The 25,637-nt window shown below is 42.3% G+C and overlaps 1 protein-coding gene across 5 annotated transcripts in view; it reads right to left on the minus strand.

Annotated features, from left to right (window-relative positions):
• Positions 1–885: 885 nt before the first annotated feature.
• The window catches only part of ERGIC3 (ERGIC and golgi 3), a 29,208-nt gene continuing 4,456 nt past the window's right edge, over positions 886–25,637 (minus strand). For 2 of the 5 annotated variants that reach the window (XR_009763441.1, XR_009763444.1), the window contains exons 3-15: positions 24,589–24,676; positions 23,676–23,795; positions 23,330–23,423; positions 21,722–21,887; positions 19,592–19,649; positions 12,462–12,476; positions 9,683–9,714; positions 8,879–8,975; positions 2,826–2,890; positions 2,223–2,359; positions 1,887–1,942; positions 1,224–1,360; positions 886–1,045 (exon numbers count right to left, since the gene is read on the minus strand). Coding sequence is in view for 1 of the 5 variants with exons in the window: in XM_061631758.1 (XP_061487742.1) it covers positions 1,281–1,360; positions 1,887–1,942; positions 2,223–2,359; positions 2,826–2,890; positions 8,879–8,975; positions 9,683–9,714; positions 12,462–12,476; positions 19,592–19,649; positions 21,722–21,887; positions 23,330–23,423; positions 23,676–23,795; positions 24,589–24,676 (1,008 nt within the window). In the remaining 4 variants the exon portion in view is untranslated. Of the gene's footprint in view, positions 1,361–1,886; positions 1,943–2,222; positions 2,360–2,825; positions 2,891–8,878; positions 8,976–9,682; positions 9,715–12,461; positions 12,477–19,591; positions 19,650–21,721; positions 21,888–23,329; positions 23,424–23,675; positions 23,796–24,588; positions 24,677–25,637 lie in introns of all 5 variants that reach the window. The other 3 variants (XR_009763443.1, XR_009763442.1, XM_061631758.1) reach the window with 3 other exon arrangements.

Below are 25,637 nucleotides of genomic sequence, written 5' to 3' on the forward strand. Positions count from 1 at the left end.
GACCAGAAGCTAACATAAGCACTGGGTGAAAGAAAACATGTTGAAAGAAAAACATAACTAAAGAAATTAGGAGGAGCTTAGTATAGGCTACAAAGTTGTGTCACGTTACCTTGTGGGGGGGCTGTTAACCCATCCTTTCCTGGATGCCTTCTAGCGAAAGAAAGTACAGTAACAGGCACCCTTAAGTTAGGGTGGAATTTCAACACCACTATCTACAATATCAAGGAACAACAGAAACTCAGACAGCTTAATAAAGGGACTGCCTTTCCTTGTCAGTTTTTTTATATACAGAATACTATACTATAGCTCATGGTTGAAAGTAGTGCTGAATAGCAATCTCAGCACTCATAAGGGCCATAGCTAAGTGGCAGAGTACATGCTTTGTAAACAAAAAGGTGCCAGGTTCAAGCCCTGGAGGGCTAGGAAACAAGTCTCATCTAACACCTCAGAGAACTGCTGCAAGTCAGTGTAGACTAGGGCTGGGCAGCATATGCCCTCCAGCTATTGCTGAACTACATTTCCCATAATCAGTAACTAATGGCCATACTGGGTGATGCTAGTGGGACAGCATTCGCACAATGTACTTCCACAAGTTCATGAAGTACTTGATGCCTATGTTTCCTTGTTAGAAGTCTAGAAATAACTAACCGCACATGTGTATATGAAGATCAGGAACACTGCATGTAGTCAATAATTAGTGTATATCAGCTTTCCCCAACTTGCCCTCCAGCTCTTTTTAGATTACAACTCCCATGAGCCCAGGTTAGGAAAGACTAATGGTATATGGTATCAAGGGAAAGCAGAAGAGCGAGAATGCATTACCGATCAATATTGTTGGATGCTATACAACTTAACACAGTGGGGAAAGGTAAGTAGAAAGAAAGCAAATATTAGATGACTTTATTAAAACTTTTTTCCTGAGAATTTGGTCCACACACACACACATCCTAAGGGTATCACTGGATACAAATTAAATACAAAATATTTGTTTCCACATGTAAAAGGTCTCGTATTCCATATTCTTCATTGCTCTTCATTTCAGAATCTAGAAATTAAGAGATATGCCAACAGATAAGACAAGTATTGAAATCTAGGGTGTACAGCATTGCCACAAAAGATTGATGTTAATAATCCCCTATTTACTTGTCCCATGACTGGAACTATTGCCAGTCTCTCTTCACAAGTCCAGGCATCTTCTTGGCACCCTTAAATCAGCCACTGACCTTCGGGTTTTGCTTTTAATTCCTTCAAGTTCTTCAGAGGGGATTGCAGCTACTAATCTATGTTGTTTTCCCAAGCTCTATTTTCTTTTGAATGACCCGAGCTGAATGATAGATCAAAGAGTCGATGAGTCCTGCCACTGAAAGGAGGAGGAAAAAAGAGGGTCAGTCTAGATGGTCCACATAGAAACCAAGACAGCACTGGCAAAGAGGAAATTCTTTAACTGCAAGATTGCCACACCAAAAAAGAACCCACAGCTGCTTTCTTTAAAAAGTTTGCCCCTTAGCATAAAAGGAGATTCCTAAACTTGTCAAAGCAAAGCAGCAATCATTGTACTGTCTGAGCAATCATGTCACACAGCCCAAACACATGACACACTAATACTAGCAGGTGCCCCTTGTGATGAGCACAAGCACATGTGAATGCTGCTTATTTAATGTTACCCCTATTAATTTTTACACATACAAGACTTCAATGTTAGTTTGTACTACTAGCAATGACACTCATCTTTGCAAATGAGAAGAGGATTTTTAAAAATAAAAAAGCTCAAGTTTTGAAAGCACCTAGGAAGTATCGTCTATTGATCAAAACATTTACAAGCTAAACTTTAGATCTGAAATGGGCGAGGAGAACAATTCAAGTCTTCAAAAATACAAATCCAATACCTGTAAATACCCCTCCAATGATGGCACAGACTCCAGTGAGAAAATGCGTGAAGGACCTATGCAGAAAAAAAATGCTCAGATTACAATATAATGTTTATATTTTAAATAAACATTTCAAAGTTGATAAAAAAGAGACCCAGGGAGAGAGGTAATTTAATACCACTTGACCGTGGTACCTGGTTCACATGGAAGCCTTTGAGAATTACCTCTATAACCTATTGGTATGTACCACATGATGGGCAAATGGAACATGATTTTATAAAACAAGTTATAAAATAAATACAATTACATTTGGAGAAGGCTGGCCAGATTTTGCTTCATACAAAAACTTCTCACCTGTGTTTCTCTGTTAATTTCACCATCATGGGTGAAAGCTCATAGAGCACAAACACACCAGGTAGACCCTGGTCTCCAATGAGCCCGTTAGCTATTTTCTCATGTCTTGTTACTGAAAATTGATTTGTTCTCACCACCTAGGAAAACATAAGTATGAAAAACAGTTTAATAAAAAAGAGCAACAGTGAGATACACAGTTGATTATGTAACATTTGGATATGGGTTAAATTCAGCCACTCTGCATTCTCCCCCAGATAGAAACATCAAGTATACCCTAGTTTGTTCTCTCTCCTCCACCTTCCCAACACACACAAAGAGGCCATCTATAAGACACCCCAGATCATTATCCACTCAACTAATACATCTCCTCTATTCATACAACACTCTAGTCTGCGGAAACTGGGTCTGCAGCAACCCCTCTCCTCCCTTTCAGAAATCCTAATGCAGTTGTGACTCACACTTTTGCAATTCCATGCCCTCCCGCTCTGCTAATGCCCTGACCTCTAATTACACTGCAATAATCCAGACAGCATGGTTCTACTTTAAAATAGAGCTAGATTTATGTATTTATTTATTTGAAAAAAGGCAATATGGGGTTCTTACCTCACCATCAACCTTCATATACACTGTGGGGACCACTTTCACAAAGTACTGGAACATCATGGAAGCTGTGCCAAAACATAGTGTTAATAAGCAAGGATCACAGAGGGTCAGGTCCAAACAGCTACTTTGGCAGCAAAGGGCAAGTGTGATTTTTGACTTTCCCCTTTCAGTGGCAGGAACCCATGTCATGCCAAACTGTTTCTGAAACACCTCTGCATCAAAAGAGGATTGCTATGCAACATGAAATACTGTTATTTGAGAGACAGAAGTCTGAAGCTCCCTTCAGTGTGCAGAACTAATGACATCCTTTGGAGGTGTCATATTGAAATGAGGAGGTCCCTTTAGATAGAATGTAATGAAATTGGGGAGATGGCAAGAAAGAATTTGGAACAGATTATTAGTAAGTGCCAGTAATTTTAATGTGGGGTTTATTCATTTTATTGAGGTCCCAGATACATAGCAATAATCTTTTCTCTAACAACCCTAGTCTGCAAACTTACTATCAGGCTATTATGAAGAGGTCGGGGAGGCAGGAAGAGCAAGGAAGCCAAACATTCCTCCCTGAGGTAACTTTATAGGGAAAGGGAACTAGTAAAGATCTTTTGTGAAGTGGTGGTGGGGAAGAGGAAGACAAGTCTCTGCCCTCACGCCTTCATATTTCTGAGCTGGGAACAACTTGGAAAGTAAAAAGGGGACAGAGAAAAGGGTGCACACAGTTCTTTCATGTATGCCTCCCTGTCTCTCTGATAGACTGTTGGGAGGCAACTGAGGGATCAGATGGCATCCTTCCCATTTTACTGAGCCAGATCAGCCAGTTACCCTATTCTATAATAAATATGGTTATTTTTGTCACATTTCTGTATGTATATCTGCAGAAGGCATATATACACATAACCTGTGCAACATTACCATGAATGTGATAGTCTTCACTTATTGGGATTTATTCACTTCTCATACAAACCTAATACTAGGAGAGTCCTAGGTTAGTCAATAGCCGTCATATTTTAGCCAGTTCATTGTGTAGGCAGGCCATTATCAGATATTTCTTTTTGCTATTTTATATTGGTTTGATGATTGACTTAATTGTATTTATTGTACTTTTATTAGAGCTTTCTTTTATTAAATTGCTGTTCACTGCTTTTGGAGTCTTTGGGCCAAAAAGTGTTGTTATACACCCATGAGTGTGGCTATTTACTATAGGCAGCATGGATTTTTCACATTCCACAATGTTAAATTGGAAATACCCGCCATGTCATTCTGCTGCTTCCCATAAGCTCCTTTCAAAACAAAACCTTACAAAACCTATAGTCCTGAACTCAGAAACAATTGCTTAACAACCCTCTACATTTTCATGGCAATACACAAAACAGTCAGAGAGAATCGAGAGTTTAAAGTGTAAAACAAGAGAAAAAAAATCCAGACCCCTGTTGGACTTTTTTCTGTTAGGGTTCTCATACTTTGTTGAAATTAATTGAAAATCAGCCATGTTCACAAAGTACCTGTAATCCTATTACTGACCTTGCCCCATACTCTGACCTTCATCTTCTGCACTTTAATTAAAAATCAGCCAGGCATTTTTTAATTCAAGAAATGTAACATTGAAGTCAATGGTAAGCACAGGCATGCTCAGTAAGAACCAACTGTCAGTGTTCTAAAGCCAGACTCGCAACTGTTTGGCTTGGCTAATCGGGACCACACCCAAGCCAGACATTTATTATACTTTAAGCAGTCATCATGGCTTCCCCCAAAGAATCCTGGGAAATGTAGTTTGTGAAGGGTACCGAGAGTGATTCCCCTGACAGAACTACAGTGGCCAGAATGGTTAAACAGTCAGCCCTTCTTCTGGGGATTCCCTCTTGCTCCCCTCCTCATCACTTTTTGCTCCTTCTCTGCACACTCCAACCCTTCCTCCCTCTTTTCCTCCCCCACGGTCAGTTCCACCTATCCTAAGCATGATAGTACGACAGTAAATCCTACTGAACTCAATAAGCATGCAAATGATTAAACCTGTTGCCACCACTCACCATATGCTCAGAGGCACATATTAAATTCTTCCAAGCTACACAGGAACTGGTTGGACTGTGAAAGGCCAACTCAAATTGTGTTTGCATTTTGACAAATTTGTAGGGCAGTATAATATCTCAGAGAGGAGGTCAGGTCTCCTGCTCCCTTGGTGCATTCACTATAGCTGCCCAATTTCCCTGCTTTTTAAAGTTTGATAGAAATATCTGTTGGCTATAACAACAATAGGTATGTTCTTAAACTGCAAGGGTTTTTTGCCTATTACTGAATATTTATTTATTTATTTAGATCCCGCCCTTCCTCCCCACAGGAGCCCAGGGCAGCAAACAAAGCACTAAAAAAACTTTAAAACATCATACAGAGACCTTAAAATACATTAAAACAAAACAACTTTAAAAACATTTTTTTTTAAAAAAAGCTTTACAGACACCTTTAAAAAAGGGTTAAAACATAGTTTTTAAAAAAAGGTTTTAAAAAAATATTAAAAAGCAATTCCAACACAGACGCAGACTGGGATAGGTCTCAACTTAAAAGGCTTGTTGAAAGAGGAAAGTCTTCAAAAGGCGCCAAAAAGATAGCAGAGATGGCACCTGCCTAATATTTAAGGGGAGGGAATTCCACAGGGTAGATGCCACCACACTAAAGGTCCGTTTCCTATGTTGTGCAGAATGGACCTCCTGATAAGATGGTATCTGCAGGAGGCCCTCACCTGCAGAGCGCAGTGATCGACTGGGTATATAAGGGGTAAGATGGTCTTTCAGGTATCCTGGTCCCAAGCTGTATTGGGTTTTGTACACCAAAACTAGAACCTTGAACTTGGCCCGGTAGCAAATGGGCAGGCAGTGCAATTTTTTCACCATCAGGATGACATGTTGGTGATACCCTGCCCCAGTGAGCAGTCTTGCCGCCGCATTTTGCACCAGCTGCAACTTCTGGACCAACCTCAAGGACAGCCTCACATAGAGCGCATTACAATAATCCAGCCTGGAGGTTACCAGTGCATGGACAACAGTGGTCAGGCTATCCTGGTCCAGAAACAGCCACAGCTGTCTTACCAACCGAAGCTGGTAAAAGGTACGACTAGCCACGGAGGTCACCTGGGCCTCTAGCGACAAAGATGGATCCAGGAGCACCCCCAGACTATGAACCTGCTCTTTCAGACGGAGTACAACCCCATCCAAATCAGGCAACTGACCAATTATCCGGACTCAGGAACCACCAACCCACATTGCCTCTGTCTTGCTAGAATTCAGACTCACTTTACTGGCCCTTATCCAGCCCACCACTGAGTCCAGGCAGCGGCCAAGGGCTTGCATGGCCTCTCCTGATTCAGATGTTACGGAGAAATAGAGCTGGGTATCGTCAGCATACTGCTGACATCTTGCCCCAAATCTCCTGATGACCACTCCCAAGGGCGTTGTATAGATGTTAAAGAGATGGGGGACAAGATGGTACCCTGCAGCACCCCACAGCACAACCGCCAGGGGGCCGAAAGACAGCCACCCAATACTATTCTCTGAGATTTGACCTTGGAGATAGGATTGGAACCACTGTAAAACAGTGCCTCCAATACCCATATCACCAAGTTGGTCCAGGATACCATGGTCAATGGTATCAAAAGCCGCTGAGAGATCAAGTAAGAATAACAGGGTCGCACTCCCCCTGTCCTTCTCCCGATAAAGGTCATCCATCAGGGCAACCAAGGCCGATTCAGTCCCATAGCCAGGCCTGAACCCAGACTGGGATGGGTCAAGAAAATCCATTTCATCCAAAAGTATTTGCAATTGCTGCGCCACAACCCTCTCAATCACCTTCCGTAAAAAGGGGGTATTTGCAACGGGTCAGTAGTTGTCACAAACCAATGGGTCCAGGGTGGGTTTTTTAGGAGTGGTTGGATCACCGCCTCTTTCAAGGCAGCTGGAACCACTCCCTCCTGCAACGATGCATTGACCACACCCTGGATCCACTTGGTCAACCCCCCTTGGCAAGCTTTAATAAGCCAAGAAGGGCAAGGGTCAAGAGGACATGTTGCTGGCCGAATATAAATAAACCGTAACAGTGGTTCCATTCCTACCTACATGGTCAAGTCCAGAGAGTAACATGTGGGACTGCTCTTTGACTGCCTGGAACCTGTGCTATGGGGTTCTGCAGGGCACTGTTTTGTCTCCGATGCTATTTACCATCTACATGAAGCCACTGCGAGTTGTCATTAGGAGTTCTGGAGTACAATGCCATCCGTATGCTGTTGCCACGTAGCTCTACTACTCTATAACATCTAAATCAGGAAAGGCTGTGCAAGCTTTGGACTAGTCTCTCAGTGCAGTAGTGGACTGGATGAAGGCCAATAAACTGAGTTTATATCCTGGGAAAATGGAGACTCTGTGGGTAGGTGTCCTCATGTCTGGAAAATAGGCCAATTGCCTGTTCTGGGTGGGGTTGCATTTCCTCTCAAGGAACAGCTTGGGGATACTCCTGGATACATCTTTGTTATTAGAGGAGCAAGTGACCTCGGTGACTAGGAATGCTTTATACCAACTTTGTCTGGAACACCAGCTGCAGCCGTATGTGGATTGGGATAACCTGGCCGCTGTAGTCCATTCGATTACTACAGGTTCGTAGCTTGGGAGTCCTTTTCGATCCTTCCTTGTCTCTCGAGGCCCAGGTAGCCTCGGTGGCACGGAACGCTTTTTACCATCTTCGACTGGTAGCCCAGCTACGTCCCTATCTGGACAGTGATGACCTCGCCTCAGTTGTTCACGCTCTGGTAACTTCTAGGTTGGACTACTGCAATGCGCTCTACGTTGGGCTGCCCTTGAAGATAGTTCGGAAACTACAGCTAGTCCAGAATGCAGTGGCCAGACTACTGACGCGGACCAGAAGGTCCGCTCATATAACACCCGTTCTGGCCCGTCTGCACTGGCTTCCTATTTGTTTCCGGGCTAAATTCAAAGTGCTGGTTTTGACCTATAAAGCCCTACACGGCATGGGACCGCAATACCTGGTGGAACGCCTCTCCCAATACGAACCTACCCGTACACTGCGCTCGACATCTAAGGCCCTCCTCCGAGTGCCATCCCATCGAGAAGCTTGGAGAGTGGTGACCAGAACTAGGGCCTTCTCGGTGGTGGCCCCCGAATTGTGGAATAGTCTCCCCGATGAGGTACGCCTGGCGCCGACGCTGCTATCTTTTCGGCACCAGGTGAAAACCTTTTTATACTCCCAGGCATTTTAAAATGTATCTTAATAATTGTTTTTATCGTGTATTTTAAACAGTATCTTATTATTGTTATATTTTGATGTTGCTTGGTTGTTGTTGTTTGTTGTTTTGACTTTTGATTCTGTTATATTTACTGTATTTATATATTTTGCTTGTTTTATCTTTTATGTACACCGCCGCCCAGAGAGCCTTTTTGGCTTAGGGCGGTATATAAATTAAATTAAAAAAAAAAAAAGTGCTCTTCTGTTGGGCTGTCCTTGGTGCTGGTCTGGAGGCTCAGCTAGCATAGAATTCATCTGCTAGACTGCTGAAGGGGGCAGTTCACTGACAGCACATGACACCTCTGCTAAAACATCAGCAGTGGCTGCCCTTATGCTACCAGGCCAGATTCAAGGTTCTTGTGTTGATATACAAAGCTTTCAACAACTTGGGTCCAGGATACCTTAAGGACGCCTGAGCCCTTATATACAAGCCTGAACATCCAGAGCAGCACTGTTAGCTGCCCACCATGTGACAGAGGAGCAACTGGCCTCAACCAGAAGTCAGGCATTTAGTGTCACTGCTTCCATGCTGTGGAACCCTCTTCTGGCAGGATTCAGCAGACATCCTGACTTTTGACTTTCAGATGTCTTTTGAAGACTTTTTTGTGCTGATAGGCTTTTTTAGTATCATGTCATTTTAATGCTGGTTCTGTATTGTTTTAAATGTTTTTACCTTATTGTACACCACCACCCTGATGTTTTGTGAGATGGCAGCATAAAAGTACTTTTATAAATAAATAAGTAAATAATATAATTTACTTTCAGGCCAGTACCTTGCTGGGCTGTAACAACTGTCCCATCAAGCGGGTTTACAATGCCAGGATAATCCCTCCCAAATGAAAGGTGCTTGATAAAATGGGTCATGTTTATCTGAAACACAAAAAGTACAACATGTTCAAACAGAACCAGCAAAGGGCAGAGCAAGCTGGGTACTAAGCCTATGATCAAAAGGTAGGTATTCTTCACGAACTCTCCCAGGGCAGATCCTCAACATTTGTGAATGCACATGTGCCCAATCAAGCAGATTAGAAGTTCTATCTTCTTCAGTGTGCATAACAGCAACGGGAGTTTAGCATCTGCGCTTGCTTATGCAAGTTTAGCACTGCTAATATTATTTCCCTTCTGTGCAACTTCACGCATATGCTACCTTAGGGCAGAAGCCATACTAGAAACATACTCCTCTCTCCATAATTACACACCTCTTATCCTCTGGGAGCTGCAGTCACAGGAAGGAGATGTGTTGTTTGTGTTCAGTGGCATACAGGGCAAGTATTCCAGGAGAAGATACTTTATTTTTTAAAAAATAAGGCAAGAAGCTCAGGGTAGATGCTTTGAGACCCACTGGGTTTTGAAAGCACCAGGTTACAATGAATTCTGTTGTAGTCTTTTTCAAGAAACAATTTTGTTCCAAATACTGCTTTCTTTTTTGCCTTACACATGTACACAGCTGTTTCCAAAGCTACAGGTGTCATATTAGCATGCACAAGGGAAAATAATTTGCACTGACACTTCACCTCCATCTCTTCAGATGTGACTCAATAGCTCATTCCCAATACGTCTTCAATGTAGATACTTACATTGTCAAGTCCAAAGCTCTGCAGATCATGAACTGTAAGAGACAAGACAACAAAATATGAAATAACTTTAACAAGTCCTTTATTTTATGGACCTACACATTTAAAAAAAAAAAAAAACTGAAAACTTTTACAATCTTAGTAAGTTTCTAAGGACATGACAAACTCTTCCTTGTATAAAGGAAAAATACCTCCTCAACTCCTATTCCACACTCTTACTGTAAATGCAAGAATGGTTTTTAATGCTAGCACTATGCAAAGTAACTTTCACAAGTATAAAATAAGTCACAATGGATTCCACTTATCAAACAAATTTATGCTTTTTTAAAAAGTCTAAAACAGAGATTTTATCAAGGTAATTCAGTAGTAAGTGTCAGATCCAACTGGAAGTGAAGCTACTAACATTTTTTAAATTTGGGACAGAGATACTGGACTTTCCACTCTCAGGATTACAACTAACAGATGTCTGTGTTTATATGCAGTGGCTATGGGAGGTCTCTGTTGTCTGGAGGATGTGCTCCTATCATAGGCCTAGCTGAAAACCTCAAGTTTGTCAAATGTGCATGTTCTTTTAAAAGTATACCATGCAAGGTCTTTTAGGTATACATCTTTAAAATGTGTGTGAAGCTGCCCTCAGTAGTCTGCAAAGCTTCTGAAACTGGTCAATCAACCTAGGTTTCACTATTTGTAAATGAAGATTAAACCTATTATCTTTAGAGCACCTTCAGAAGGCACATTCACACTTTAATGGAAAAGAAACACCCTGTTCAGGCATTATGCCAACACAAGTTTGGGTCACAGGGCCAAGTGCAGCGGCCCCGCCTTCAATGCATCCCCAACCTTCCTGTGTTGAATAGGAAGGTCTGAAGGGGGCTTCTGTGTTTGGCTAAACATGCTTAGCCTCCGTGCAATCAGGAACCCTGATACATGGCCTAAGGTCCCTACATGCATTGGTTTTCCCTGTTTAGGCATAGTGTCTGAATAGGGCCATAGAGACTTTATTCAGTATTAAGAAATCAGTAATCTAAATGACAGTAATATAGACAACAATCTGAACATTGTTCATGACTTTTGTAACTACTATCTGTGGTCCTCTTTTTTCCTATACACCAGAAGATCCAATTGGCTTGGCTTTCATATTTATGCTTATTAAACCATGCAAGTGCTAAGGTTCTGATTGCATTTGTAACTAGGGATCAATTCACCTGGCAGTAATGGAACAAGAAATGCTAGAGCGCAACTCCTTATGGACTCTAACAACATCTAAGATACCCTCTTAGAATGTATACTATTTAAAGAAAAAACAACCATCAGGACTAAGGATGATTTTTTCTTCTTCTAAAGCCTGGTCCTGGCATCTGTAATAATACAATTCTCAATACTAGGTTTCTAAAAGATTCCTAAGTTTACAGCCTTCTCCACAAAAGCAAGACTTCGCTAAAGCCTGACTGCTGTCCCAGTAAAGTGCAAATTTGCACTCTCCATAACAATTACTTCATGCACGTGTACTATGGGATATACTTGGAAATTTGGTTTTCACATAAAAAAGGATTTGTGTAGGCAATTACTACATGCCATAGTCCAGATTTTCCACCTCCATTACCACATCCTACAACTAGTCTCCCCCTACCACCTGAAATCTGTGTATTATGGAGTTATACCAGCATGCCACAGAGAAGAGCTATGAACAGGGAACCTTGAACTGGGCAACACAACCAGATTTGAGGAGGGGGTCTGAGAGCAAGTCACTTTCCTTTGGTAGAGAACTCACTTCATTGTGAATCCGTTTGCAATGTGTAAAATTCAAAGAGCTCACGTACCGAGCTTTTGTTGGACACAGCCTGGTAAGTAAGCCCTTAGTGAAAGTGTCCACATTTTTAAAATAAGTTAATGGTTCCCCCCCCCACCTGAATGGCCATAACACTTGCAAAGAACTTTCCAGGATAATAATCAACTGTTTTAACCATGAATTTGACATTCTTGATAGTCAGGGAGTACAAGTATAAAGCTAATAGGATTTATCCAGAGTTTTATCTACCCAAACTGCATAAGCAACTATTCTCACAGCTCTTGAAGCTAACCTAGACATCATCATCACCTTATTTGTCAAAGCTGTAATGACTAGCCACCTTAGTCAGCAACTGCTTGATGTGCAAAGTAAAAAAAATATATACATGTTCTTGGCTCACCTAAATGCAGTATCACATTTCACTTCTCACTTGGGCTGAAAATCAAAAGTATGTACTCTTTAAGCTAACTCCTCTTAATAAAAGTTTAAGCTTAAATAAAGCTATTTTATAAACTTTTACAACCTTAAAGTGTACTCCAGTTCTTCAAATTATTATTATTGAACCATAAGCACTGTTTTCACCTTCAAAGCCATGTTCAATGAACATGTGCCACCACTGACTTCAGTTTGGTGGAAGATGTGAACAAGTCACTACACACATAGAATGGTAAGTGTGTAGACTGTGTATGTGTGAATGGGAACCTGACATGATGGGCGGGGAGGGCAGAAGGCTTAATCCTGTATCCTCTTCCATATATTCAATAAACATGGCTTTGAAGATAAGAACAGAGCTAGAGTAAAAAAATTTTTAAAAATTAAATAAAAGAAACCTTGTATAGCCACATGAAAATCATTTGCAGTTCCTTGACTGAAAACATGCAGTGTCTGATATTTTGTCAAATCGTTAGGCAGCACTATGTTTCAACTAGAGGATTTAATTGGTTTAATTACAGACAGTACAGAATTAGTAAAAGAAAAGTCAGCAACACTTACTCTCAACAGCGTGAACTGCAAAAACGAGCAGGGTTAAGAAAAGAAAGAAAGAAACATTCAGAGCTCCATACTGAAAAGCAAGGATGCAAAAACAAAGGCAATGTTTTAAATTGGTTTTGCTTTCAGGAGGGATTGGCTACTATGCCTTCAAAACTCTGGGTCTGGAGCAACTTGTGAAGGGTCACAAAACTACACTAAATCACATGTGAACCCTTACATGTATGTGACCTCAGGACCAAAAAGGGACACATGTTGCCCCCAAAGATGCCACATTGGCTGTCCATTCAACTGCTGCAGGGCACCAACAATAAACCAACACAGGAAACCAGCTTGCTATATGATAATCTGCATGTATGTGTTTATGTAGCTCTCCCCAGACTGAGACATCCCTGCTCTAAGTTGGGGGGGGGGGGCTAGAGGTTGGAAAACATTTGGAATTGGCAGTGATGATTAGTTTTAACCAAATCTCACCTAATTGTCATCTTTTCCTAGCCAAGACCTGCCTGCATAGTGGAACAGTTTGCCCTGGCAAAGGATCTTCACAACAAACAAAATGATCAAGTTGGATCTTGACACTTACAGTGCAGGAATTCTACCAAGGAATTATTTTGCCTAGGAATATACACCACTGGTCAACTGCCTCTCAACTGCAAAAACAAAATGGGGCATGACTTTAGCTGTTCTAACATCGTACATGTGAGGAAAATCTAAAGTCCTAACACACATACACCACTGAGCAGCCAGAATAAGTGATGCAAATCATCCACATCAGAATTTGTTGTAACTTCCATAATAATTTATCTTTTCTTCCATGATACATTTTTTGGCAGACAGTAGAGAAAAGAAAAAAGAGGAAGTGAGGGATCAACTATCTGGGGTGTTGGCATTCTAAGGCCAGGGAGCTGAGCAAGACACACAACCTCTTTACCCTAATTACTGGAGAAAACATACAGATCCATCCTACCATCTGAGCACTTAGTAAACACTTACACATCTTTAGCGTCTCTCTACAGCCATGATGGTTAATGTACTTGGCCACAGTACTCCACACCCTTAGGCTACATTTAATAGCCTAATAGATTGTATCCATTGACCTTAAAAAGATAGCTGAGATGCCAGGATCCTATGCTAGAAACCAAAGATCAGCACAACGAAGCACAACCAAGGTTATTCAGATTTCTAGATTCCTAACCCTATTTCCTTCAGTTGGGTGCTCATGCAACTGAAAAAGATAGAAAGATGTTTATGTAAGGAAGTAAACAGTTTGGACTACTATAATTATGTTTAGACTGAATCACTTCTTGCAAGCAAAATTAATAAGATAGTGCACAGAAAAGAAAGAGAATGCTTAGATCCAAAAGATCCTTTATATCTTCCCCTTTTCCCAAATAAAACAAGATAGATTTGGCTGATATAGCTAGTTCTGTTGGTAAAATATAGCTGTAGACTTCAGTGTTCATATTCCGAAAACAATAATCCAGTTCCTATGAAACATGAAATTAAAATCTAACTAAACAAGTCAGTATTATCAATTAGCGATGGTTGCTGTCAACTGTTCCAGCAGGACCTAAACCTGAAATAATATTGGTTGAGGGCAACAGCTTCTCAACATTAGATACTCCGTCTTCTTCAACATTCCTGTAAATTTTATAACACAGGCTATGGCTAAAGGTAAATACAGTTGTTAAATGTATACCTAATTTACGCACTCACTCACATATACCGCCCCATAGCAATTTACAGCAATTAAAACAATAAAAACAAATATACAAATTTTAAAACACAAAAAACAATTTAAAAACACAATTAAAAAAAATTAAAAACAATTTAAAAAAACATGCTAAAATGCCTGGGAGAAGAGGAAAGTCTTGACCTGGCACCGAAAAGATAACAGTGTTGGCGCCAGACGCACCTTGTCAGGGAGATCATTCCATAATTTGGGGGCCACCACTGAGAAGGCCCTCTCCCTTGTTGCCACCCTCCGAGCTTCCCTCGGAGTAGGCACCCAGAGGAGGGCCTTAGATGTTGAGCGTAGTGTATGGGTGGGTTCATGTCGGGAGAGGTAGTCCATCAGATATTGTGGTCCTAAGCCATGTAAGACTTTATAGGTTAAAACCAAAGCCTTGAATCGAGCTGGGAAACATACAAGCAGCCAATGCAAGTGGGCCAGAATCGGTTTTATGTGTTCGAACCATCTGGTTCCTGTTACCAATCTGGCCACTGCATTATGCACAAGCTGCAGCTTCTGGACCGTCTTCAAAGGCAGCCCCACATAGAACACATTGCAGTAATCTAGCTTGGAGGTTACCAGATCATGGACAACTGAAGCCAGATTATCCCTGTCCAGATAGGGGTGTAGCTGAGCCACCAACCAAAGTTGGTAGAAGGCACTCTGTGCCACCGAGGCTACCTGAGCCTCAAGTGACAGAGACGGTTCTAGGAGAACCCCCAAGCTATGAACCTGCTCCTTCAAGGGGAGTGCAACCTCATCCAGTACAGGTTGGACATCCACCATCCAGTCAGAAGAACCACCCACTAGCAGCATCTCAGTCCTGTCTGGATTGAGCCTCAGTTTATTAGCCCTCATTCAGTCCATTGTCGCAGTCAGGCACTGGTTCAGCACATTGACAGCCTCACCTGAACAAGATGAAAAGGAGAAATAGAGCTGCATGTCATCAGCATACTGCTGGCAACACACTTCAAAGCTCCGGATGACCAAACCCAACGGTTTCATGTAGATGTTGAACAGCATGGGGGACAGAACTGACCCCTGTGGAACCCCATACTGGAGAGTCCAGGGTGCTGAGCAATGTTCCCCAAGCACCACCTTCTGGAGCCGACCCACCAAGTAGGAGCGGAACCACCCCAATGCAGTCCCTTCCACTCCCAACTCAGCCAGTCTTCCCAGAAGGATATCATGGTCGATGGTATCGAAAGCCGCTGAGAGATCAAGAAGAATCAACAGAGTCACACTCCCCCTGTCTCTCTCCCAACAGAGGTCAACATACAGGGCGACCAAGGCTGTTTCCATGCCAAAACCAGGCCTGAAACCCAACTGAAATGGATCCAGATAATCAGTCTCATCCAAGAGTGTCTGGAGCTAGCCTGCCACCACTTGTTCAAGGACCTTGCCCAGGAATGGAACATTTGCTACTGGCCTATAGTTATTAAGATTTTCTGGGTCCAGGGAGGGTCTCTTCAGGAGTGGTCTCACTACCGCCTCTTTCAGGCAGCCAGGGACCACCCCCTCTCGCAGAGAGGCATTAATCACTTCCCTGGCCCAGCCGGCTGTTCCATCCCTGCTAGCTTTTATTAGCCAAGAAGGTCAAGGATCCAGCACAGAAGTGGTTGCACGAACCTGTCCAAGCACCTTGTCAACGTCCTCAAGCTGCACCAACTGAAACTCATCCAAGAAATCGGGACAAGGCTGTGCTCTGGATACCCCGCTTAATTCACCTGCTATAACACTGGAGTCTGAGTCCTGGCAGATACTAAAGATTTTATCCTGGAAGTGCCTAGCAAATTCATTACAGCAGGCCTCAGATGGTTCTACCATGTCCTTGGGGCCAGCGTATAATAGCCTATGTTGTTCTGTTATGGACTTGCTTTGACAAGCAGGCCACATCACTGCCAAAGCAAAGTTAAGAGTCAAGATCATAGTATCATGTACAAGGGCCAATTTAAGTTATGGGAAGAGACTCGCAGGAAAGAACAGGTAGTCTGTTTCTTCATGTAGTGAAGAATGCTCATAAACAAAGATAACAATGACATTTTTGATAGATTCAAGAAGCAAAATAATCTGGGCCTTAGAAAATGTGGACACTGACAGGAATGATGCCCCTTTGGAAGAAAAAGATAGGACTGCAGATGTTATGCAAAGCAAAATGGAAATACTAGGGTAAAAACTGTGAGTCATTTTGTGAAATTGTGAAAGGGGTGAAGAAGATAAGATAGAATATACTACTTAAGATTATGTTGATCTTAAGCTAATGGCAGGGTATCTCAAAATATTCCAGAACAAGGGAATGAGAATTTCAGGCTTGACCAAAGGCTACCTTTTAGCAACAGATACATTGTGTTGCTAGCAAAAAGGAAATTAGTAGAACTCGGTGGTAACACAGTTCCTTTTGTGGAACCTTTGATAGAAGACAAGACAGAAAATTCCCTGACAAACCAACCCAAGGTTGCCATTTGAGAGGATAGGGAGAAGTAGAAAATAATAAGGCTTGTCTTTCTTTGGTTTTTAATATGACAAGATATGATGGAGCAGAAAACATTCAACAGGCCAACAGAAGTATATGGAGTAATGTTCTACAGCAGGGGTAGGACCCTTTTTGCTCAACAGGCCAAATCCTTATTTGCCCACCCCTCAGCAATTTTTGACAGGTGGACGGGACAACTCACTGGTCAATCACCTGATGTCATGATGTCAGATGATTGACAGGATATATGTCCTGCCCACTGGTCAAAGTCCCTTGCATAGCACTTTAAGTGCCCGACAGCTGGCTGGAATTGGAACTGCAGCACAAGGGGCTTGGCGCCTGGGAAGTGTTGATCACAGGGCTTGCAGAGGACTTTGCACAGTGCTTCCAAATTGCCCAACAGCCAGTTGGGTGTTAGGCTTTTTGGAACCGCTGCCCAAAGTGCTTTGCAAGCCCTGTGCTCAGTGCTTCCCAAGTGCCAAGCATAGGGCTGGCAGAGCTGCTCTCTACAGGGATTGGCTGCATGATTCCCCATGAGGAACTCGATCACACAGCCAATCTAGCACACTTGATCTTATCCCCATCAGCTGACAGGCAGCAACTTCAACTCTGCCTTCTGCAAGGACTGGCTGCACAATTGAGTTCCCCACAGGAAACTCAAGTCTTGCAACTAATACAGCTGTGACTCTAGCTGCCTACATATGATCTCAGGTATGGGACAAGTGTGTGTGGTTTGGGTTAAACAGTCTTAGGGGCAAAATTTGAACCCATCCTGGGCCAAATCTGGCCCCAGGGCCAGAGGTTCTCCACTCCTGCTCTATAGTATTGTCACACAGAAACTTTTGCAAGAGCTGTTTAACTATGGGGGCAGGAGTGAAAAACACAAATGGTGTCAGGCCCAGGATGCGACTCAGGAACCAGACCAGAGGTTGTAGTTAATTCGTGTTTTATTAGAGTAATGTCCAACAAAGACTGCACTTTCTCATGAAGCAATACAGGGATACAGGTCCTGCGACATTGGGAGAAAGTTGACAGAGCAAGGGGCTGCTTCCCGCCTGTTCTTTAAGAAGGGGCTAAACGGGCGCGCAACCTTTCGCTCCTCCTTAACTCCCCCTCAGGTACTGCCCGCCTTCCCCCCCTTCTCTCCTGTCTTTTCAACCGTCTGCGTGTGCGTGGTGAGGGGGGAGGCATCACCTCCTCCTCTTCTGAAGTGTCCGATTCCCCTATGGGTGATAAAGAAGGAGCTGAGGGTAAACCATCTCTCCGCCTTTCTGCTGTGATCAGCCCTCCCTCTTGCTCTGAGCTGCGGAGAAGGGAGGGCCTGGGAATGTCTGGGGGGGATTCTAAAACTTCAAGGCTCTCAGGCTCCCCGTTGCTAGGCGACCCTATCTCTGGCATGTCCTCTGTTTCGGCTTCGCTCCACAGAGGGTAAGTTCCTCCCTCCTCCCTCTGCCACCCATTTGAATCCTCTTCTGACAACCCTCCAGGAGCCCAGCTCATCCTCCCGACAAATGGGGAACATCCAGTACAGAATTAAAAAAGAAACCTTCAGACAATGGTTGCAAACAGTATGTTCACTATCAGATACGTGGGTTTTGTGCATTTTTTAAAAGCTGCAGATGCCAAAGTATTTCTTTCCTGCAGTTGGGTTAGTCATTCAACCTAACATTTTTTTAAAAAAACAAACTTAAAACTGGCGGGCAGTACTCAATGAAACAGTTGTGCTAGTGCAAAGGTTAGTGCTAGCACAATAGGATTCCCCCCTCTCCTCCCCTCACGTGCACCTTGCACCATCCTCAAGTCTTTTCTGGAGTGTTGGGGGAAAAACCAGAAATAGATTTAAGGGGCACGTGGGGGGAGGAGAGAGGGAGAATGTTCCACCGCGCAAGGAGAAATCTTTGCTCAAACGGAATGATCACCATCGTACTATGCTGAATACAACCCAAAATCTGCACATTCAAGCAGAACATCTGTATTGTCATGTATGGCAGGGAAAGCCCATGCTCATAGATCTTTGATATAGCCTGCAATAATGTACACATATATGTGGGTATATAAAATACATGTGTAACACATCATAGTTCTAATGGAGAGGAGCCAACACAGGGAGTTTAAAATCTTGCTGCATTGAACTACTGTATGCAATTTCAATTTTGGCCTCAACATATTTGTTATGAATTATTTATTTTGAAAAATATTGGGTATTATGCAGAGTCAGTACACTGACATTTTTTAATTTGTTTGCTTTTTGCCCAACTGGCCAGATCTTTATTTGCCTTGTAAGCCGCTCTAAGGAGTGGCTAATAAATATTTCAAATAATACAATAAAATAATTTTTCAAATAACCCTGTACAAGGAACTAAATGATTAACATTGCTTTGAAATTCTAACTGTAACACTGTCAGGACAGAAGAAGCCATTGATAAAAGCTCATTTATAGAATAAAGGCACTGCCCCACAGTATCAATGATTACAACTATCTTCCTCTTATGAATAGCAATATTACCATTTTCCAACAGCACTTCTCAAAACATCCCTTCTGCAAGTTCCTTCTTACTCCAGAAATGGTGTATCTCCTATGTCACTATAGCTTATGACAGTTACAATATTTATTTGTTTATTTGTTTATTTATGTATTTATTATTTGATTTATATCCCGCCCTTCCTCCCAGCAGGAGCGCAGGGCGGCAAACAAAAGCACTAAAAACACTTTAAAACATCATAAAAACAGACTTTAAAATACATTAAAACAAAACATCTTTAAAAACATTTTTAAAAAAGATTTATTTTAAAAAAAAAACATATTAAAAAGCAATTCCAACACAGATGCAGACTGGGATAAGGTCTCAACTTAAAAGACTTATTTCCTGTTTTTTAGTAAAAAGGAGAATTACAAGAAATCTTTCAGAAAAATATAAACTACTTTACCATGAACATGAGACTGCTGAAAGCTTTTTCCTGGTGCAAAGTGAAAATTGCCAGCTACCTGTAAAAGACAGCCACATTTCATTAAACTGTCCAGCTGTCCATCATGGATTGTAACAATTTTTCAAACTGAGCCTTTAAGTTAAAAAAGACCCTCAACAAAGAATGTGAAGATGTTCACATATATCTCAATACATTTTCAAACAAACAAAAAAATCCAAGCAGAAGTTTCTAACGTCCAGAGCATAGCAGTGCATAAATCCTAATGTCTTTCCCTGCAAATTGAGAACACTCAGGGTCTTTAATGTGAGAATTACTATTGCAACATACAGATGCTATTTTTAGAATCAAGTTTGAAGCCCTCCTCCAAACTATAAATGCAAATTGCTTGCTACACTGATCAACAAGGCAGATAAAAATACTCAAATTGAACAGGTATGGTCCAAAACATGCATCTCCTCATACTCTGGAATTGTGGGAGGCGGGGGGGGGGGGGACACAGTAGCATCTCTCCTCAGCAGCAGCCTCTTGTCCCCACTCTCATTCCAGCTTTATTCCCCTCCCTCTTCTATTGGTAGAGGTGTCTGTTGGATCAAAAGCCCTTCCATGAGCACAAGACTGGATTCTGCCCATGTTCAAAAATGTCAAACTGTTAATTAAGCTCTTGTTCTTTGAACATCCCAGATACACTCTCGCCTTACCCTATTTTCATATCATATTTTATATTATTATTGAGTATCCTCATGCAATCTTCAAAACATTTGCAACAAGTAACCTAGATGGTCAATAATTTTTTTCAATTATTCCATATCTAGACAAGAGAAAATCCAAAGCTGTAGCCATTTTTTGAAAATCTTCAGTAATACATTGGAGGCTGCCTTGTAACAGACCAGACTATTTGCCTATGTAGCCCAGAGTGGCAGCAGCATTCCAGGGTGGGGTCTCAGGCAGGGGTCTTTCACATTACCTGCTTTAAACTGGTGCTTTTGAGGATGGAACCTGCAACATTCTGCATGGTCTTCAACAGTGAGCTATGGCCCTTCTCTTATGCCAGATGTGGGGAACCTTTGGCCCTCCAGATGTTGCTGAACTACAACTGCCATCAGTCCCAACAAGCATGGCCAATGGCCAGCAATGATGGGAGTTGTAATTCAGTAACATCTGGGTGAAAGGTTCCCCACACCTGCCTTATGCTCACAGCAATGTGACAAAAATGCCTACCAATTTAGGCAGTGCTTATACATCCAGCGGAACTAAGGTTTGAATGAAGTGGTAGAATGGACTGTTATCATTTTGATCTGCAGATGGGGAAATACATTTTTCAGTCCTTCCCTCCACAAAAATACACTACTTGCAAGTAGAAAACTAGCACAGGTGAAAGCAGACAGTGCTAGATCCCTTCTCCCTGAATACGGCAAGTTTGAGCCCTATCACACACTACAGGAAATATTCTAGCCTGGCATGTCCCTGCTCTGTTTGTTGCAAGTTCCTCACTCTTTTCTTTTTTTTACATTAAAAAAATTAGGTATCCTACACTCCAGCAGTCTAAAGTGGCACAACAGTATCAACGAGTAGTCAATATATCTAAATCCATGCAACCCAGTTTTCCTGCCAGAAAGTATCCAATATTTGGTTCCTCCTTACAGTAAGCTAGCACCAAAGACTTCTGACAACAGCTGAAGGAATCATCAATCTCAACAGGAGCTATCTAACTTATAAAGAATCTGGAAGAAGACTTCACATGAGTCACTGGCATTCCTACTTGTGTAGGATTAAATACAGTACAGCAAAGGTTTGAAGTGCTAAAAACTTGCAGTAGACCATAGCATGTAAAAACATACTCTACATTCTCCTGGGGGTTGAATAACAAGTGTACGTTTTGGCTCTAAAAATTGCTGGTGCGCCTTTGCTAATCACAACATTTATTTCTATTCTATATGGTATCTATCTTGTATGCTGCTCAACCCTAATATGTACTCCTGCAAAAATCCAGAGACTGACGCTCTAAAACTATGAGACGCCAGAGTGCAGGTTCCATGGGAGTTTTTTTAGTTTCCCTTCGTCCTTGGTCACCTTTGTCACCAGGATTTCATATGCCTTTCACAGTAAAGTGATAAAAATGGACTCACTCACTTTGTTGACCTCTAGAAAACCGTATACTTTGCAGCCCTCATTTTTCTGCTCCTGCATTTTCTGGCTGAACCCTTCTCTCTGGCATTGTTCTATGGTGTCTGGATTTTTGAAAGCCCAGCCTCTCCGCCTGTATGCTTCTCTCACATCGTCACAAGTATTACAGCATCTGCAAAAAAGAATTCACATCTAATTAAGCAAAAACAGGTCACCCACGAAGCACAGCAACGTTAGAGTAAGAAAACAAATGTCCCGCATAAAAGTCTATACTCCCACCTGAAATGGGGGTAACCTATGGCAGGCCTGCCAGTGGCTTCCTGTAGGCTTCCTGTAGCTGCAAGGAACTCTCAGCTGGGAGAGGGCTAAGGATGCTGAGCTAGGGGATGTAGCCACCAGCAAGGAACTGGCCTTGTTCTCAGGGACACAGAAAGAGTTTAGGTTTTGGAGCCTGTGGCTTTTAGGCTTTGGAACTTTCAGTGGCAGTGTGGAAGCATAGAGACAGAACAACACTGAGTGCCATGGCTCTATCTAAACCAAGATGTAGCTGGGTGGGGAGGGGTATTATGTACACAGAAATAACCTTAAGCCAAGACAAATGACACACAGGGGCCTCCATGAGGCTTTCCATCCCGCAGCTTCGCTCCATGGGAAGCCAATTAAGCCTTATAGCAAAAGACCAGGAAGCATAGAGCCTGGAGAGTCTCAGATTTTCTGAGGTATCGTCAGTATGGTTCTAGCCTATTTTGCTACTTGTCTGTGGAGCAGCACAGCCTACAATTTTAAGGCAAGCCCAGGGAGGAGCCAGGCCTATGAAAGGAACATTTTCTCTGCCTATTTCTGGTCATGGGCTAGACTGAGACATTTTCTACTCCAGGGAAGGCTGCCGACTGTGGCATATGCTAACTTAACAGGCACAAAGGCTGCCACATCAAGTCTGGAAAGGATCCATACAACACACACATACACAAAACCACAGAGGAATTTAAAGAAGGGCTAGTCAACATGGTGTCCTCCAGATATTATTGAACTAAACACCCATCTGCCCCAGCCAGCATGGCTAATGGCCAGGGTTGATGGGAGTTTTAGTCCAACAACATCTGGAAGGCACTACATTTGCTGCTCCTGATTTAGAGTTTCTGTGGCAATTACACACGCAAAAATTCCTGCAAGAACTTTCCATAAGTAAAATCAGGAAAAAAATATTCACTGTCTCAGATGCACCATGTTGGGCTGTTCCCAGATTACTAGCATACATCTGACAAACATGCAGAAACCTGTTCATCATTATGGCTTCACTCATGGAAGCAGGGCCCTGTCTTTTCCATAAGCGAAACAGGGAGCCCACACCTCTACAGAGTTAAGTACGCAGATTTTAAATACTGAATGCAGCCTGCCTGCTATCATCTGAAAGACAGAAAGTTAATGAAATTTATACATTGCCCACTTATCTTGTTTTCTAACTAATTATGAGAAAACCAATATCGTCCTAAACCTGACCTCCAGAATAGGGGAGTACATACATAGTGCAGATTCAGGAGATATTACGGTGAAGCATTCCCCTCCCAACCTCACCTATTTGCCTCCAAATAATCATGGCGGAATTAAGCATACCTGATATCCTCAGACTCTGCCCCGTAACAGCTTTCGCAGCGATCAGGGTCTAAAGACTTTGGATCAAATACCGTCTCCTCTTCTTTACCTAATTCTGAAATAAAGACATAGTTCTTGTACTAGCAATACACAGACTATAAGCGTGGAACTATCAATGTAAAGCACACCTAATCACTGTTAACTCTGGTGCTCCTCTATGAGAAGCAGCAAATATCTGGCCCTGGAGTAGTCAGAGTGCGAGCTTGTCACTTTAGCTACCTTTAAATCAGATGCCACAGAACTAAAACCCAGTGTTAGCATCTTGTCTGCAATACTGTTCCCACACAGTGGGAACAGTGTATTCTACCATGTCTCTCTGCCTCTGGAGTCACATGCTTGCCATCTTTATCCAAACGCTGTTTGAAGAGATTGTGTTCGACGTCTAGCTGTTGCTCTCCAGCCACATCCATTGCATCAATGCTTAAATCTGGAAAGCAATAAGAATGGACAGATCAGAGCAGATTTCCTGAGACATCACATGATTCCTTAAATGATATACAAATGGCAGACAGGCCAGATCCTTATTGCCTCCACCAGCAAGTGTGACAGATGGAGTCACCTAACTATCAATCACCTGATGTCACAGTGATGTCAGGTGACCTGTTTCTGTTCACATAGTTTGAAATCACACCATGCAGGTAAAAGCACTGCACTATACAGGCACTGCTGATCATTGCCACTTGCAAAGAGCTGTGCATAGGGCTTTGCAGGCACCACCAATCAGCTGATCGTTGGTGCTTACAAAAACCCCTTTGACCCAGCTGCATCTTTATCTACTTCACACCTGACAAAACAGCCTCACAGACCAAATGGAGAGATCTGGTAGACTTAATTAGGAACACAGGAAAAGGTTCCCCACAGCTGTGATCTACCCACTAACCTATCAAAGAGCAAAATGGTACAAAATACATAGATTTTTTGAGAGAATCTTTCTAAGGATTAGAAAGATTTACTGAAGAGGATTTGATGACAGGAGTAAGTATCCAGAAAAACAAATCACTGTAGCCCCTTAATCCATGTTAGCAGGGCATACAGGGGAAGGACCGTAATTCAACAGAGCAGCAGATGGTCCCAGGTTCAATCCCTAGAGTGCAGAGAAGTTCCTGACAGACTCCCAATAAGCTTAACAGAAATTTTATAAAGTGCTATGAGACATCAAGCAGTATTAAATTTTTATGATTTAATATAATTAAATGCCAAGTGTCACAGAATATACTCACAAGCACATGGCATATGTGGGAAGGCAACGTCTATGTTTATTCGTAGTTTGTCTCCCCTTGATTTGTCAACATATAATTCTGGGTGAACCTAAGGATCAAGTAAATGAAAAGTCATTCCATACAAGAATTATCTTGCCTGCTTTGTACACAGTTTGCTTATAAGCATTCCACATTCAGAGGAACTAAAACGGGAGGAAAATTTCCTGGATATTACAGAAACCCAGTTTCAGAGGTTTCCAACAATAAAAACTAGAGTCAACACCTGTAACCTGACTAGCAGGATTTGGAGAGTTTAGTTAAAGGCACTATCGCAAACAGATCCCAGCAAGTGGGCTACAGCTCAAGTTAGCTGTCTCTTTCAGAACACTGTCTCTAGCGAAGGAAGAGAAAATCCCCTTGAGGCACACAACCATCATTGCTAGGATGCCTTGGGAGCAGAAACAAGACTCCTAATGGTATTGATCTTCTCCTTTGATTAAGCAAGTATGAAAGAAGCCTGAATGGAGGATTCTAAATGGGTGACCAAGGAAAAATGCATAGGGACATAATATCATTTTACAATTCTAATTGCATTAGTTTTAATCTATGAAAGAGGCACCAAAAGTTTGGTGTAGGACATGCAGGCTGAGGCAGATTTTCCAAGTCTAACTCATCCCATTATAGAATTAAAGGCTCCTTATTAAATACATAGATAGGGAAAGTAAGCTAAAGAAGAAATGAAAATTCTGATAAACTTTTACATAAACTGTACACCTAAGCTGCAGCTACTTTTTACATTTTATTCTGCCCTTCTTCCAAGAAAATCAGGGTGACATACATGGGGCTGTACCTAACTTCCACTTGTTCAATGGAATTTCCCCTCCCTCCTCTCCTCTCTCATGCATCCTCCTTTAATCTGCTCTGGAGGTCCTCTGGGGGAGAAGAGAAGTGGAACTCCCATTGCAGGAGCTCATGCAATGACTTCATTGGACTCAACCTGGTGCCTCCCTTTTATCTTCACAGCCACTCTAAGAGGTAAGGTGGGCTGAAAGACAGCAACTGGCCCACCA

This window comes from Rhineura floridana, chromosome 6 (assembly GCF_030035675.1).
Source record: "Rhineura floridana isolate rRhiFlo1 chromosome 6, rRhiFlo1.hap2, whole genome shotgun sequence".
In the NCBI taxonomy this organism is placed as follows: Eukaryota; Metazoa; Chordata; class Lepidosauria; order Squamata; family Rhineuridae; genus Rhineura; species Rhineura floridana.